This window comes from Vigna unguiculata, chromosome 9 (assembly GCF_037176805.1).
Source record: "Vigna unguiculata cultivar grain cowpea cultivar isolate G323 ecotype 2 chromosome 9, ASM3717680v1, whole genome shotgun sequence".
Taxonomy (NCBI): domain Eukaryota; kingdom Viridiplantae; phylum Streptophyta; class Magnoliopsida; order Fabales; family Fabaceae; genus Vigna; species Vigna unguiculata.
In genome coordinates this window covers 3,717,633-3,736,043 of record NC_140800.1, presented here as the reverse complement: position 1 = coordinate 3,736,043, position 18,411 = coordinate 3,717,633, and the positions used below count along the sequence as shown (strand labels likewise).

Genomic DNA, 18,411 nt, shown 5'->3' with positions numbered 1-18,411 from the left:
TGAAATTACAAAAATGTTACCACGTTATTATATGTTTCAATTCCTGGACAACTAAAACATATAAGGCGAATTAAAAAGTAAAATTTGCACCAATGTAATATCAAACAAAATATGCATTTCACCTTGTATAGAAAAAAGGTACTTGTAGTTTGTTAAAGTTAAATAATGAACATATATGCATCTCAATAATTACCAAATTTATTAAGTAGTTGAGTGAGTTAACTCAATTGATATAAATTAGTTTATGATGGATTAAGTTCAAAATGAGTTTATTTGATTTAGTTTATTTTTAATGAGTCATAATTTTTTAGTCCAACTCACTTGTTACTATTTGATTATTTGATTAGTTGATTAGTTAAATGAGGTTGATTTATTTAAATATATTTATTCTTTTAATTTGTTTGACATATTTATTGCAGCAGTATAATTAGAGTGAATTAATTGGTCCATCAACTATTTACCTTTTCCACTGTGCATTAACCATAATTATGAAGTATTAAAAGATATTAAATAAAAATCAAAGTATTAGCTGATATTATTCAATAAAATAATCAATTAAACATTCAAATAATTTAAATATTTTAAAAAATAATTTAAATCTTAAAAATTAAAATGTTAATTTACATAATTAAAAATAATAAATAATTATTATAAAAATATAAATAATTCTTATTAATAGATTATGAGTCGTGGACTTGTGATTCGATGGAAGGAAAGAGAAAGAAATGTTGTCAATTTGATTTCTCTGCTAACAATTTTAAAAAAAATGAAAAATATCTTTTAATAATTAAATTTTAACAATTTTTTCTTTTATATATATATATATATATATATATATATATATATATATATATATATATATATATATATATATATATATATATAAAAGAAGAGTGATACCATGGAAAAGAATTCATTACTCTTATTTCTACCATGGATTTTGACTTTATGACATTGCTTTGATGATGCAATTCAAATATCGTAGTTGAAACAATTTCTAATACATTTTTCTACTACTTAGATATACGATTTATTTATTATAGCTAGTACAATTTAAATTGACTATTAAAAATTTAGTATCAAGTTCAAAGTTAACAACCCAATTAAAACTCATTTCAATTCAAATATTTCAAATCGATCATAATATTAACAATTTCACCATTAGTAACACTTCCTAATTCAAAACCAAATTCAAAATATCCCTTTACATGACAATGCTTGTGTTCCAAAAAATAGAAAAACGAAGTTGGAAATATATCAAAATTTCTATGAACCTGATGAAACATCAATGAAACAACTAAAACACGAACTAAACAATGAAATAGTTATGAGTGTAACATTTTTTAATTAATAATGTGTGAAACTTCAAAATAATAAGTTAAAGAATTAAGTAGGAAGATTGTAAACCAAACATGAATTTGTTACAAATTGATTTTTGATTAGATCGAAATGTTCTACATTTAATTAACTTCTAGGTAGTATGATGTGTATGTAGAAAAGTTGAAAAATGGTTTGAAAAATGGAGAAAGAAGTTAAAGAACAAAATGTAGAGAAAGGACTCTAAAGAATTAAAGAAAGAAATCACAAAAAAAAAAAACGAAAAAAAGAGAAAGAAAGAAAAATAAAATAAAATCCTACTAGCTTGAGCTTCACACTAGATCATCCAATTTCTATGTAATACATATTATTTTTTAAATGAAATAAAATAATTAATAATATTTAATACATGCCGCATGAAGATTGACTGAGAACGTGAATAAATAGTGATTAAGAAATACATATTTTTTTTTTCTCATAAAACCTTATGTTTGTACAGCAAATATAATTGTTTATAATTATGATTATAGTTGAAGACTATTTCTTGTAAGAATGTAACACTATTAGGAAACAGTATATTTATTTCTATGCATAATGAATTTATTTCATAAAATCTAGTTTTACACTATATATTCTTGATTTTTGTAGTGTTTTGTTCCGTGGACTTGGAATACGAAAAAATAATTGAGAAACTTTTTTAATAAGCATTTGAATTTCAGTTGAAAAAGTTAAGTTTAGTTGAACTTAATTTTTTTAAAACTTAAATTTGGTTGAATAATATCATTTAATGAAAAAACATCAATGATGTTTTGAATGCAACGCAAATTTGGATATTTTGACATTAAAGAAACTTAGAATAAATTAAATTAGTTGATTCAACATTCAAGAACTATTTAATTGACTCAAACATTAAAACAAACATATCACAAATCTTGCTAATTACTTGAAAGGTCTTTCAAATTGTGTATTTTAGGTGAAACTTTAAAAATAATTTAATCTTTTGTAGTTAAATAAAAGAGTATAAATCTTAGGAACTACGAAAGGGATATTAAAGATAAGATATGATGTGGTTTTTATAAATAGTAAAAGATAAAAGAAAATTGAACTAAAAACTTTTTTACGTATACGCTTAGGAGAATGAATTTTATCCATTTTTCAAAGTTAAGGTGAACTATTAATTTAATAAATTTTTATAGTTAGGGATTTTTTTTTATTTCAAAATTAAATTATACAATAGTCATGAATAAAAGGTCAACTAGGGTAAGCAAATTATATTGAATGAACAATAAATTAAAAACGTTAGAAATGGGAAGTTCCTTACATCAAGAATTTCTTCAAAAACTCCCTCATTAGTTTTAATTTTCTTAATAAAACCATTGATTTTAATATTTTAGCATAATTAAGGTGCAATGATCTCTTAAAAAAGAACCAAAACCTTTGACATGTGAAGATTTCCTGCTTTTGCGGCTAGTGGGTGTGTCCTAGCGTGTATATAAAAATTCTCCTTTCTTTTTCTTTCCACACTTTTTTATGATCAAGAATAAAAAACAATTAGTAATGATACAACAAAAGTTGAGGCTTTAGTTTTTGGTTCTTTCTTTTAATATACGAAATAAGATGAATAACTAATATTCTTTTGCATGGAGAAAATTAAAAAAAGATGGAAGAAATGTGGCTATAAATTAACTATTGTTGTTACGACAAGTATTTCCTTAACATATGATTATGATATTCAAAGTTTAGAAGTGTTTGGGCCAAGAGAATCATTGATGTCATGTTTCATAGATGGCTTTTCTGGTGTTGTGGGTCCAAGCATCCACAAAGAATCCCCAAAAAAGAGCAATACATCATTAACAAGAAAAATAAATCCCTCTAAAGATAATAATAATAAGAAATTTGATCACCAACATTTTTTTAAACATAAAGTTGATGGCCACACTACCCAGCACAATAAAAAAAAAAACTTTACCCTAATTAATTGATGAATGAAGAAAATGCATAAGCATTTTTACCAAAAAAAAAATAATAATTAAATTCATGCATCTAATTTCAAGTGCCTTTAGTCAACATTCATTTCTACCTCTCTTCCATCAGTAAAGAATAGTCTACATGTAGTATTGTTTATCGTAGAAATCCAACTTGATTAAATTATAATACATAAATAAGTTTAAATGTTATTTTATAAATTAAATTTATGAAATTGAGTTAAAATTAATGCTTGTATTTCTTAATAAGACTGTGAGATAATTTAGTGATGTTTTAATAGTTTATCACGTTATCAATATTAGACTTTTGTAAGATCATTTACAAATACGAAACTACATCTTAAAAATTGGTTTTATAAAATTGGGTTAAGTTTAATTTACAATTTTTAATATTTTAGAAATATTTTATTTAAAAAATAAAATTTTAAATTTAACTTAATTTCATACTACCAACTTATAAAATTTTTGTATAGTTATATGTATATAATAATAATAATAATAATTTAATAATATTTTTAATAGATATAAATTTTTTAATATTATTTTGAGAAAAGTATATTGAATCTTTCCATTCCACCTTAAAAGTCAAATATAGAAATGCTTTGTAAGTACATAAATATACAATGAAAGCTAGTGAACGTGAAGAAAACTCCTATAGAAATTCCACACACACAATTTGGAGTGTACTAGAGATTGTGTTGGTGAAATTGAAATTACATGAAATTTGAGTACATAATCTACATTTACATTGCGTTCATTTTCTTAGGGTTTTTTAAACATGATTTTAGATGGAAGTGCATGTTTAAAAATAGAAGTAACTAAATGTCTTTGTAATACAGTTTTAAAAAATAATTATTATTATTTTTAAAGAATGTAAAATTTAATTAGAATTACTATTAATATATTTTAGTGTGAACTAACATTTTTTTTTTTGTCTTTTCAACACATATAAATAAATAACAAGAGAATTTGTTAAATTCCTTTTGCTATTATTTCAATGTATACAATTATGTTTTTCATTCTATTTCTCTTTTATTTTATATTTTTACTTTTTTCAATCATTTTATTTGATTTTTGAGAAGAAATAAAAAATAAAAATGGATAATAAATAAATTTAAATTTTAAGTTAAAATTAAGGATAATCACTTGTTCAGATTAAAATTATATATATATATATATATATATATATATATATATATATATCCATAATGAACTCTTAAAAAAAAATCAAATAATTGGTACTAACATTTTTATTATAAAATCATACACAAGTTTGAATTTTAAATTTCATAATAACTTCTCTATAAAATGGCATAAATTTAAAATCTAAAAGTATAAAAATAAAAAACAAAATATCTGGAAAACATATATTTTTTTCATTAATCAAATAAAATATTAATTAAAATATGATTCTTTCTAGTAGTCATTAAAATTTAATATATATATATATATATATATATATATATATATATATTATAATAAGAAGCAAAAATTAAATCAAAAAATTTACAATAAAAATGACTTATCTTAAATGGATTTAATGAATAAGTTAATAATAATAATGAATAACATGTTTGTGACCAAAATAAATTTACAAAATTGTTTTGCTCGCAACTCTTATCTGATACCGTTGTTTTTAAATTAAGACTTAAAAAGAACTTGAAGGAAATAATATACTAAAAAAATTCTATTTAATTAATATTTTAAAGAGTTAAATTTATTTTTTATCGTCTATTATAAAAAATTATGTTTTTGTTTATAAATTAAATTGTAAAGCATTGAGTTGTTGTATGTTTTACAAATAATGTAAAACACCATTCTTAATTCTTAAAAAGACACATAAAAATTTTACACTTTTTATTGAAGTCAAAGTTTTATATAATGTAATACTTTATAATTTTATTTAAATATAAAATATAATTTTTATTTTTTAATAATATAAAGATGTAAAACATATTTAATCTTATTTTAAATGTGTTGGTAGTATATGATAATTCTAAGTAGTTGAAGGTAATTCTTTCTCAAATATATAATAAATGATCTTTATAAGATTTTGAACAGAGTATCGACTTCATTTAACAAAACTTGTGATGTTAATACATGAAACTAGTTAAAATACATTTGATATTATGATTCTAAGTACAATATTTTATAACATGATAAGTTTACTAATTTGGACAGTAACTATTTAAAATCAGAGATGAACATGAACAGCATAAATCTTCAACTCTTAACATACTATATCAAAGTACTCATTTTTTTTTCCAATGAACAGTGATGTGACAGTAAGATTTGAATCTAAGACTCTATTCAATCACTTTTTTTTTTTCCTTTGTACAATGATGTAACATTAAGGTTTGAATTTAAGACTTTGAATTAGTAGTATGAGAAAATGTGAAGTGTTGATGTGTGGTTATTGTACAAGAAAAGCACCCGAATGCAAGAAATTTCAGTGGAATGTAAGGTGGGTTTGGGACCCAAATTTTAACCACGGGAAGGAATATTGTCTAAAACACGATCATGTCATGTAATTAAGCAAGGCTAATCTTGTTTGATTTTATTAATTTTTATATATATTTTTTATTAATAATACCCTACTTCTTTAATGAGTTCTTTTAACCATGCCTGTCTGTGATTGATTGCTTTAGTCTATATTTCATGTCGGCTTGTTCACATAAAGCACCAAAAGAAAAGCTGTCTTCCTTTTGTTCAGCCCCTCTGATTTCTCGGCGACAAGTCAGTTTTCTCCACTTTGGTCCTTCAGACATCACCTTGTTACCTTAATCCACACGAAGTGTAGTTCCCATTTCCTCCTTCTCCATTTTGGTTCATTCTCTGGGCTTCTTCATGCTGCTCATGACTGTGGTGCCTACAAGGTCATTCATTTCGGCTTGTTTTTATGTGGGGATCAGTTTCCAAGGCCTTTTTGTTTGCTTTGTTTTTCTTTCTTTGATTGCTTGGTGTCACTGTTAAAATGGTTGTTGTGTTGTGTTGTGTTGTGCTTTACAGGTTTTGGCTTCTTGGACACCCTCAGCTTGATTTGGTTTCAGCTGCAAGGTTCTTGTTTTTTCGTTTTGAAGTGTTGGTTCTGGCTGTAGCAGAATTCCATTGAGTCCTTGGATGTTGGCGGAGGGAATTGCAGAAAGGGGAGACTTTGTGCTGTGGTTCTGCTAGTTTTTGAATTCGAAACTTGTGGGGTTGGAGGCAACAATTAGAAGCATTTCTGGGAATAAAAGGGTGAGCTTTTTGTTACTTCTGCTCGATGTTATTAGAGAACTTTGTGGTAGGTACCGAAAGGGGGTCTGCATCTTCTTCTTTGCTTCTGGGAAAGTGTTGCAGCTTTTTTTGGACTATGAGTTGGAGTTAGAATTGTTGCTTTTGTGGAAGACTTGGCGAACAAGGTTAAATCTTGTTTCAGGAAGAAGAGTGTTGAACTTGTTTGGGGTCATCACTTTAACAGGTGGTAATGAAGGCTCCTCCAAATGGCTACTTGCCTAATTCCGGGGAAGGTACTTTTTCTCAACCTTTACTTGCAGCCTCATGTTCTCTGTCTCTCCCTCTGTGTGGTTGTGTTTTCCTGTTTCATCAAACACTAACATTGCTTAAAGGAATCCGAGGATGATTACTTTCAAGAAAATCGGTGATTTATATTGTTGAATCAACATAACACCATCGTAGATCGAATAATAAATATGATTATATCGTACTGAAGGGAAGTTGACATTATTCATCTGAGTTTAAAGTTGATCTTTTGGTTAATTTCTGGTGTTGCTTTGTTAGCCCTCTTCTTCATGAGATGCTTCCTTTTACCTGCGGCCTAAACAAAAGTGATACCTTGGAATATTAATCTGTCTTTATTTTGTTGTATTTCACCCCTCATTTTTTGTCATCTTTTATTCTTTTGACCTAAAGATAAACTTTCATGGTTGTAAGCGCCAAATCTGAATGTGCTTGAAGAATAATTGTGATAAAGATATCTGTGCTTGCTACAGGGGAAAGGAAGACCATCAATTCAGAGTTATGGCATGCATGTGCTGGACCATTGGTTTCCTTACCTCCTGTTGGAAGTCTTGTGGTTTACTTTCCTCAAGGACACAGTGAGCAAGTATGTTTCTTATGCCATAATTCTAAGATCATGATATTTCTTCATTGTGATATCTGATGGAGCTTCTTTTGACTACTTATTACTTTTAGGTTGCAGCATCCATGCAAAAGGAGGCTGACTTCGTTCCTAGTTACCCTAACCTTCCATCCAAGTTGATTTGCATGCTTCACAATGTTGCTCTTCACGTAGGTGCACTTTCCTGTTGTGGGAACTTACATTGCAGTATTTCTATAGTCACAAGTTTTGAAGACATCTAAAAAAATTGAAATTTCAAGACTAGATGCATTCAATCTCTACTGAAATTTATCTTCCTGGAAGGGACATGTACAAATAATTCACCTTCTTTCTTATTTTTGGATCATGGTTAGTCACCAGGGATTTAGAATAAACTAATGTTCATTTTGAAGGAAAAGAGTGACATTTCTGCATGACATGTCTTTTTACAAATTATGTCAATTGTCCTCTACCAAATCTTGAGGTTGAAGACTTTGCAAGCTCTGTTTCTTTTTCTTCATTTGCTTAAGATGGTGGATATCATTTGCCACATCATCCATGTATTAGTTATAGACCACCTTCGGTTGATGTCTTGAAGCAACGTCATTACAATTTCTCAAGCATTTGATATGATGGCCCTTTCTGGTTTTTTTCTTTTGTGAATCTTGCATAATACATATATTGATAATTCTTTCTGTTTTGGATCAGGCTGATCCTGAAACTGATGAGGTCTATGCACAGATGACCCTTCAACCTGTTACTAAAGTAGGTCAGCTGTTCAATCAGCTAGTTTATTGATGTGTATCTAAGATCTAATTCCCACTAAACCTGTTATCTAAGACTGTGTTTGATGTAACTGTTCTACAGTATGACAAGGAAGCAATATTGGCATCTGACATGGGTCTCAAACAAAACCAACAACCTACTGAGTTCTTTTGCAAAACTCTTACAGCTAGTGACACAAGCACTCATGGTGGATTCTCTGTGCCTCGCAGAGCTGCTGAGAAAATATTCCCACTTCTGGTGTGTATTTAATATTTTTTTCATTTGCACGGGGTTGGAGATTTTATGTGATCTTTTCATGCTGATTAGAAGTGTGTTTGATAGGATTTTTCAATGCAACCTCCAGCTCAGGAGATTGTTGCCAAAGATTTGCATGACAGTACTTGGACATTTAGACATATTTATCGAGGTATAGCAAAGCAACTCTTACCGGTCTTCATTGTCTTCATCCTTTGTTATAGTATATCATTCTTTCTCTTTATGTATGCCTCATTGATTCCCCAACAGGATTCATTGTTATCTAAAACACATCATTTGACTTAAACTAAACTTACACCAGAAAAATTCTAGGATTATCAACATTGGGATTGTATAATAAGTTTGACCAAATTATGATCATAGAACTTAAGCATAATTTGATGATTTACATGGTTGGATGCTAAAATTTCTAGAACATCGGTTACAGGACAACCAAAGAGGCATCTATTGACTACGGGTTGGAGTGTCTTTGTTAGCACAAAAAGGCTCTTTGCTGGAGATTCAGTTCTTTTTATCAGGTAAGGCATAAAATTTTTTATTTGAAACTTTGGAAATAACTTCCACCCTGTTGCTGAGTCAATTAATTGTGATTATATTCAGGGATGAAAAACAACAACTTCTTTTAGGTATTAAAAGAGCTAACAGACAGCAGCCAGCACTATCTTCATCAGTAATATCCAGTGACAGCATGCACATTGGCATTCTTGCTGCTGCAGCTCATGCTGCTTCAAATAACAGCCCATTTACTATTTTCTATAATCCAAGGTGCTGTATATATTTTTGGCATATATTTACTACTATTTAATTACCAGAATGCATCCATTGAATATTTGTGACAGCCTCTTATAGACATTTGTCAATTTTACAGGGCCAGCCCCGCTGAATTTGTAATTCCATTGGCCAAGTATAATAAAGCTCTCTACAATCAAGTTTCCCTTGGAATGAGATTCAGAATGATGTTTGAGACCGAGGAGTCAGGGGTGCGCAGACATATGGGTACAATCACTGGGATCAGTGACTTGGATCCTGTCAGATGGAAGAGTTCACAGTGGCGCAATCTTCAGGTATTATCATAAGAAATGCATTATTTGTATAGTTGAAATAGGAAAAGATAAATAAAATTGATCTAAAACATGCATTTAATGTCCTGTAATCTACATTACATGAGCATGTGCATAACTCTGTAATGTGACCAATAATGAGAGAGGGAATCATGTTTTCAATTTTGATAGGTTGGATGGGATGAATCAACAGCTGGTGAGCGCCCAAGCAGAGTTTCAATTTGGGATATTGAACCAGTAGTGACTCCTTTCTACATTTGTCCTCCTCCATTTTTTAGGCCGAAGTTTCCCAAGCAGCCAGGAATGCCAGGTAGCAAGAGTACTCACCATAAAAATTTTAAATTTTATTCAGATTTTACTGTTCTTGGAATCTAATGTTCTTAATCTGTCATTTACTCACTATTAAATGAAATCAAGTTGCTTCTATGAAGAAAGTATAATCTCACATCTAATAGCTTTATTGAAGAGTAACATTCAGGAAATCTGTATACTTTTTTCCTCTTCTTCTCTTATCACTGGCTAGTTGTCTATAGATTGATTCTAACAGATGATATTTGCTTGCTTATTTGATTTTGCAGATGATGATTCTGATATAGAAAATGCTTTCAAGAGAGCTATGCCCTGGCTTGGAGATGACATTGGAATGAAGGATGCCTCAAGTTCAATCTTCCCAGGTTTGAGTTTGGTGCAATGGATGAGCATGCAGCAGAATAATCAGTTCTCCGCTGCCCAATCTGGATTTATGCCCCCATCCATGCTTTCATCCAATACACTGCATGGTAACCTTCCCACTGATGATCCATCCAAATTATTGAACTTTCAAGCTCCTGTCCTCTCTGCACCAAATCTACAATTTAACAAACCTAACTTACCAAACCAAGTCAACCAATTGCAACAACCCCAAACATCATGGCCACCGCAGCAGCAACAACAGCAGAAGGTGCAGTCACTGATGCCAACAACCTTAAACCCGCTCCAACAGCAGCAACAGAGGCAACAACAGATGCCTGTACTGCAAAACCTGTCACAACCACAGCAACAACAGCCCCAAATGCCTCAACAGAGAGCACAACAGCCACAGCAACAGCAACAGCAGCCATGTCAACAGACCATCATGAATAATGGGGCAGTTTCTTCTAATCAGATTCCAAATCAGTGTGTGCAGCAACCAGTGACATACTCCCAGCTTCAGCAACAGCAATTACTCTCAGGAAATATGCCACCCCAACAAAGTTTTCAATCACCCAATAAGAATGCATTGCTGATGACATCCTTACCGCAAGAATCTCAGTTTCAACAGCAAATAGACCAGCAAGCTAGTCTCTTACAGAGGCAGCAGCAACAGACACAGTTGCAATCATCTCCGTTGCAGTTATTGCAACAAAGCATGTCACAGAGGGCACCACAGCAACCACAAATGACACAAATGTCACAGCAAAACAGCTCAGAGCAACAACCACAGTTGCAGTTGCTACAGAAATTGCAGCAGCAACAACAGCAGCAACAGCAACAACAGCAACAACAACAACTCCTTTCCACTTCTAGCCCACTTTTGCAGTCTCAGCTTCTACAGCAACAAAACCAGCAATTACCGCAGCTGCCTCTATCACAGTGTCATCAGCCTCAACAGCTTGGCAACAATGCTTTCTCAATGGAGAAGCTTTTCAATGGCAACAACTACTCTTCTTCGGCTTTGATGCAAACACAGCAGCTTCCTATGAACCAATCCCATAATACACAGAAATCATTAACTAATACTAGAGCTCCTTCAACACTTACAGATGGAGATGCCCCATCATGCTCAACTTCACCGTCTACTAATAATTGTCAGATATCTCCTTCAAATCTGATTAAAAGAAATCAACAGGTACCAACCCCATTAGGAGGACCTTCGGTAGTTGAACCAACCAATCATTTGATACAGGAGCTTCATAGAAAGTCTGAGATGCAGATCAAACACGAATTACCCGGTGTAAGAGGACCTGACCAGCTGAAGTGCAAAGGGACAATTGCAGATCAGATGGAAGCTTCTTCTGGAACATCTTACTCTATTGATCCTAATAATATCCACCAGAACTTCCAACTTCCCAGTTTCTGCATGGACGGTGATGTCCAATCACACCCAAGAAATAATCTTCCATTTGCCTCTAATCTTGATGGATTAACACCTGATACTTTGCTCTCAAGAGGGTATGATTCTCAAAAAGATCTTCAAAACTTGCTGTCCAATTATGGTGGTGCTCCAAGAGACATTGAAACCGAGCTGTCCACTGCTGCCATTAGTTCACAGCCATTTGGGGTGCCAGACATGCCTTTTAAGCCTGGATGCTCCAGTGACATTGCAATCAATGATCCTGGGGTTTTGAATAATGGCTTGTGGGCTAGTCAGACTCAAAGAATGAGAACATATACTAAGGTTCGTCCTTTACTTATTGAAAAATCTATCACCTATTATATTTTCTGAACACATACGCTGTCTTAATGTTTCGTGAAACACAGAAATAGGGATGTCATGCAAGTCAAACATCTTTTTGGTATTTATATTTTAGTGGCATATATGTGAAATGTTCATGATCAGATACCTTTCCTATATTTTTTTTTTATTGTCTGAAATTCTTAGTTCAACTCTTGATCCTAAGTTACGTTCTCAGTTTTTGACCCACTAAGATTAAGGTAATAATTTTAGCATAACACCAGTACGGTCACGATCTTGCCCCATCTTAACACTGCATATGTATTTGCCTAATGATTTCCTTTCCAATTCAATCATGACCAACGGCCTTATCTTTTTCTGATTCGGAATGTGCTTGTTAGAAATAAGAGTTTTGTATGTAAGTTTCACTGATTGATCAATAAAAGTATAAGCTGCACTTTGTAGTACTTGTTAACCTGTATTGTCCGTTGAGACTATTTGATTATGAAGTGGGTATCATCAGTTCATAGTTGGACTGAAAATATGTTAAGGGGGTGGTTACACTTACATAATAACTGTCACTCCTGTTCAGCATTGTTACCCAAAAATCAACCTCAAATGCTTTAGCCTCGATTACTCGTGGCTTAATACATTATTTGGATGATATTCAAATGCTTGATACTGTTTCACATATTTTGAAGGTTCAAAAATGTGGCTCTGTTGGAAGATGCATTGATGTCACCCGTTACAAGGGATATGATGAACTCCGGCATGATTTGGCTAGGATGTTTGGAATTGAAGGGCAGCTAGAAGATCCTCAAAGGACAGAGTGGAAACTAGTCTACGTAGATCATGAAAACGACATTCTTCTTGTTGGTGATGACCCTTGGGAGTAAGTAGTCAATTCCTAGTTGTTCATAGTCACTAATATTTCATCCATTCAGATTTTTTGGTCTTAGTCTAAAACTTGCAATTCCTTGCAGAGAATTTGTAAGCTGTGTCCAGAGCATAAAGATATTGTCATCTGCTGAGGTACAGCAAATGAGCTTAGATGGAGATTTAGGACATGTTCCTGTCCCCAATCAAGCTTGTAGTGGGACAGATAATGGCAATGCATGGAGGGGACAGTATGATGATAACTCTGCAGCCTCGTTTAACCGATAAGGATGTCTAGTATTGACATTTTGGAGCAGTCATCAACTTGTATATTCTGAGACATGGAAGAAGACTAACTTAACCCTTAAAATTTCTTGTTGGTGTTTCTATATATCACCAGTGGAAAGGAGATAAATTCATTGCACGGGATGCAGATGATGGGGTAGTGTAGAGCAGGTTGATACATAGAGGCATCCGGTTCAATGTCAATGGTGAGAGAGAAGTTTAGATACCTGGATGTCCCAAGACCAGATTCCATTGCCAGAAAGATGCAGATTCTATCTTGAGAACTGTTTTTCTTGTGGCTGCTAGTGCAAGCTTAGGATTTTTTATCTTTTTGTCAAGATACAGACATATAGGTCAGCTGGTGTATAATATATATGATTGTATTGTTCTTATATAAAAGTGTTTTACTTACAGTTTTGTAAATCTGGTTGTCCTTAAAGTTAGATGAAGAAATTAGGTAACCAAGTGATGATAGGGAGACTAAGCAATACATGCCAAATTGTCAATGCTAGTTTTTTTGTACAAGTGCCTACGTTGTTTTCATGATGGAAATTATGAAGTTTGTTTATGATCAAGAAAAGTCAATTATTCACTTATTTGCACTTTTTGGTATAATGTGCTTTAGCTTGTGTGGATTTCCAGGAATTGTGCTATTGGCACAATGACTGTTTATGGTAACAATCTTTATAGGCACAATCTTGTGTACTTGATAAATATGGTAACAAAGTCAAATAAAATTTCTACATATATGCTAAATATGTCGTATATTTTCAATAATCAAATCATATCTTCAACATTACAAAATCTCTATTTACTGCATGATAAGATTATATCTTCAATAATCACCCATAACTAAACATTTACTCTCACAATTTATAGGTGTTTAGTTCATTAACGGAAGATTGAATTTGACGCAATATAAAGAGAGAATTGATTATTGTAAACAAGCTTAATGTACTTGATATTCTCTAATAATTGCAGTTAGTAAAGAGTTGTCGCAACCTATTTTAATTTCACTTGTGGTTGCCGCACCAGATTTAACAAGTGTATTCTGTTTCTTACTCCTTTATGACGGTGATCTTAACCAATCTACACCAGCGTAGTCTCTAGAGCATTTCTTTATAATGTATTTTCGTAAAATATTACTTTATTTTTTATTTTATTCTACCTTATTTCTTTTTATCTTTCCCTTTAACAATCTATTTCACTTCTGATCTAATATGATTTGAGATAACTGTAATAACCAATTTCTGACTCCAGTTTAGTGAGAGCATAATAGTTAGTAAACTAAAACGGTTGAAATTGAAATTTTATCAATTCAAAATAGATGCGTTTATTTTAAAATCCATTAAATTAAAATATCAATTAACATCATAATATTAATGTTATAATGTTCAATAAAAAACCTGTTAAATATGTTCAATGTGTCCCTTAAAACACAGATGCTGACAAGTACCCTACAAATTAACCCATTTTAATTAATCCTCATAAATCCATTACTTTATCTTCACATTAATTAACAAAATGTTCCAAGATATTGCAGAAGATGATTCAAAATCCAATGATGTGGCATATTGTCTAAGGAATAGATAGAAATCAACTATATTTTTCAATCGTCATTACAATAAAAAAAATCCACTATCCTCGAGATGGACACGAAAATTTGAAGTTACAAAAACCAGACATATTGTTCCTAGGAGAGGACGGCCATGACATCTGAGACCCTCAAGGTAATATATTCACCGTCTTTGCCCTTGAAATCATTTCCAGCATATTTGGAGTACAAAACCGTGTTCCCCGGAGTCACGGACAATGGTTTTCTGTTGCCTTCATCGTCCAAAAGCCCTGGACCAACTGCTATCACCTGTAACATAACAAGTATTACAAAAACATTACTCACTTTTACAATTGTTAATCCAAAACAAAGTATAGTTAAATTGGACCTAAACATAATCCAGTTAATCAGTGACATGCTAGAATATCTTTTCAGACAGAAGAAGACTAATAGGATATTATAAGAGTGCATACTGTTCCAATAGAAGGTTTCTCCTTGGTTGCCTCAGTAAGTAACAAACCACCAGCAGTTTTTTCCTCGGCTTCAGCAACCTGCATTCAATATTTAATCAATCAGAGGATACATAAATTTGATATGCATTTCATGCAGCAATTCAATACTAAAAATATATTAGATATACATTTGATTTCAGGAGGTTGCATGTAGGCTACATATTTAGATATGCTAATTCAAAAAAACATACAACCAATATAACAGCTATTCTGAAAATTCAAATTAAAAAGATACTTCTACAGCATCACTAAACCAATAATAAGAATTGCATAGGCATTACCAACATAAACGGCTACATATTGCCTGCAAGTGGAACTAAAATTAATAATCCCTTCTTGAGCATCATTCATATAGAAGACAACTACTATATCTGGAACTAAAACATTTCTATCTTATACATACTTCAGTGTTTCATTTGGCTATCACGGTTTCACGGTTTTGAATTGCGATCCATTACCGTGATGGCTATTCACAATATATGCATAGCAACAGTAATTGCAGCGGCAACAATCCTGTTTTCCCAGTGTCAAATATCACAACGAAACCCTACCCCAATTTAGAACAATGTTGGCTATATTAGATGTTTCATAACCTTTTGTCTAAAGGTTTGGATAAATATCAGAAACAGACGTATGAAAAAAATGCAAAAACATGCCTCCCAAGGGACCACAGCGCCTTTAGATGCTGCTTATAAAAAGATTAACAAAACATACCATCTGAGCAGAACCTAAATACATCAAGAGAATTATATTATATAATTAAGAACATGGTTGTCAAGTGATCTAATATCACTCTCTACCTAAAGATCCAAACACTGGAATAAGCAAAGGAAATACCTTTATGAGGACTCTATCATTCAAGGGTTTAAGATCCTTGATCTCATCAGTTTCAAGGATACCAACAATGTCATCATCCTTCAAAATAAGATGCTTTGTACCATTGAATTCTACCTCAGTACCAGCGTATTTAGAATACACAACTTGCGCTCCAGTCTGTATAAAGACAACCCAACACATCAAAGCATCAATGAGAGCCAACCTCACTCCTTCCCCAGAAAATTAAACACAGACACTAAAGGTTTAAAGACTCCAACGTAGCAGCAGCATTACCTTCACACTAACATCTACTTTTGACTTCCCAACTGTCTTTCCTTCACCAACAGCAACCACCTCACCCCCTTGAGGCTTAGTTTGAGCGGTTGAGGGAAGCAAAATCCCACCTTGAGTTTTCTCCTCTGCTTCCTTAATTTTTATCAGTACTCTGTCACCCAGAGGCTTAATTGCGGTGTACTGCACAATAAACCAACAGCTCCATGAAGCATTGGATTATCAAAGCACAAACTTTTCATTCAATAAACCAAAATTGTAGCAATACGCTCTGTGCTTCAAAATCATCAATTATATAACATTTGGTTGCATAACTAAATTACAAGAAAATCCAGAATAAAATAAAAGCCAAGAGAAAATACTAAATATTTGGTACATCATTGTCCAACTGTGTGGAACAAAAAAATGAGGAATTTTCATTTTGAATTAATATTCTCTAATTAAAGAAGATTACTAAAATTAATTAATTATACAAGAATTATTAGAAGAACAAAACAAATATAGAAATCAAATAAGTTTGTTTCATACTAGTTCCTCTTAATAATACATATTATTTTATGAATAAACTAATCTTAACTTTCAGAAGAGTTACTTGTATTTCTAGCTAACATTTTTTCTCTTTTCTGGATGTGGATACATAAACCTAACTAAACATACATTAATAATCTCTCATTCATCTATATTAAGTATACACTCACAATAAAGAATTCAGAAACCTACTCTAGAACTCTCGTTTCACCATTAGAAATTCAGCACATAAAAGAAGCTATAAATAATTCATCTTTTTTCATATACAAAAGTAAGAGTTAAAAGAATATATACACATACACACACACCTTTGGGGCCACAACAGTAGCAGCTTTGACAACCAACCCCCTGAAGGACCTCTGGGGAAGATTCCCAATCCTCACACGGCCCATCTGAAATGCCGAAGGCCGAAGCCTTTCAAACGACGTCGTCGACACTGATGACGCTATTGCTGTGAGCTGAGTGCTGGCCATTGATTGGAACTTGCTTACACTGCACAAACCAAATTCATCAGTGAAAACGCAAACAATTTTAAGTTTAGACGAGCAAAGAATAGTAATTGCGAGAAAAGAATGGAATTATCTACCTTAGTAGATGCGAAGAAGAGAGGTTTGGATGAGGAAGAAGGGGCGTCAAAAGCTGAAATGAAGATAATAAAACCCTAAATAGAGATAGGGGTTTTATCTGATGATAATGGACCCTTCTAGAACCAACTAGTGTGAGTCTGCACTCGTGAGCATAGGATAATGCGAGTCTGTTCGGACCTAACCTTGTTCATAACCAGTTTTTGAAAAAAATAAGATAAATTTATGACTATAATTAAAATTTAATATAAAGATTCTATTTTATAAAAATAAATTATAATATTTCTTATTTTTTTTTGTAAAAATATATCTAACTTTTATATATATATATATATATATATATATATATATATATATATATATATATATATATATATATATATATTTTTTTTTGGTAGAATGCATTTTATTATAAAATTGTTTCAAAAATAACAAGTGATAATTGAGTCAACTAAATAAAAAATTTAAAATGACTAATAATTGTACATGTTCTAAGAATAATTAATCAAATATTTTATTTGACATCAAATAAGTTTTATAAATTTAGTAATATATTATTTAATAAATTAGTTTTTCTTTTTAAAATCATAAAATTAATTTATCCATTTTAAAATTAAGTTAGTTTATAGAAATTAAAATATAAAATGATATCAATAGGATTTTAATTTAATTTTTTATATATTATTCATCTATATATTTTATTTATTTATAATTTTATTAAAATTAAAAATTTTAATATATAAATTTGAATAAAAAATATCATATCTATAAATTATTATTATTATTATTATTATTATTATTATTATATATATATATATATAGAAGATAGACGTTTAATGATACATGACGATGCTTAGTGGCACATGGTGGCACCCTGCGGTACAAAGTTAATAAGCTCATTGACTTTGCTTTCCCTAGCGGAGCATAGACTTGCCTAGCAAAAACCAAGTTCAAAAACCATTGTCAAAGTGTCACTCAACGAAACCATTTTGCACCAGGAGCAAAATTTAGGATTGTTAAAATGGTTAAAACTCGTCAGTCAACTCAA

General features: G+C 31.3%; 2 protein-coding genes across 3 annotated transcripts; one reads left to right on the top strand and one right to left on the bottom strand.

Annotated features, from left to right (window-relative positions):
• Nucleotides 1–5,923: 5,923 nt before the first annotated feature.
• Nucleotides 5,924–13,679, top strand: LOC114162980 (auxin response factor 19-like). Of its 2 annotated transcripts, none has more exons than XM_028047012.2 (14): nt 5,924–6,178; nt 6,312–6,811; nt 7,295–7,407; nt 7,497–7,592; nt 8,110–8,166; nt 8,269–8,424; nt 8,509–8,593; nt 8,870–8,960; nt 9,043–9,207; nt 9,311–9,506; nt 9,675–9,813; nt 10,082–11,919; nt 12,618–12,808; nt 12,900–13,679. In XM_028047012.2, the coding sequence occupies exons 2-14, from the start codon at nt 6,769–6,771 to the stop codon at nt 13,078–13,080; spliced, it is 3,351 nt and encodes a 1,116-aa protein (XP_027902813.1). In that variant the 5' UTR covers nt 5,924–6,178; nt 6,312–6,768; the 3' UTR covers nt 13,081–13,679. The 2 variants fall into 2 exon arrangements, with proteins under 2 accessions (XP_027902813.1, XP_027902812.1); XM_028047011.2 differs by having other exon boundaries at nt 5,953–6,203.
• Nucleotides 13,680–14,644: 965 nt separating this feature from the next.
• LOC114164703 (20 kDa chaperonin, chloroplastic-like) lies at nt 14,645–17,549 on the bottom strand. Its single transcript, XM_028049448.2, has 6 exons — nt 17,366–17,549; nt 17,088–17,271; nt 16,255–16,434; nt 15,982–16,137; nt 15,106–15,183; nt 14,645–14,941 (listed from the first exon to the last, which is right to left on the bottom strand). Exons 2-6 carry the CDS (start codon nt 17,250–17,252, stop codon nt 14,771–14,773), a joined length of 750 nt encoding a protein of 249 aa, XP_027905249.1. The 5' UTR covers nt 17,253–17,271; nt 17,366–17,549; the 3' UTR covers nt 14,645–14,770.
• Nucleotides 17,550–18,411: the final 862 nt, after the last annotated feature.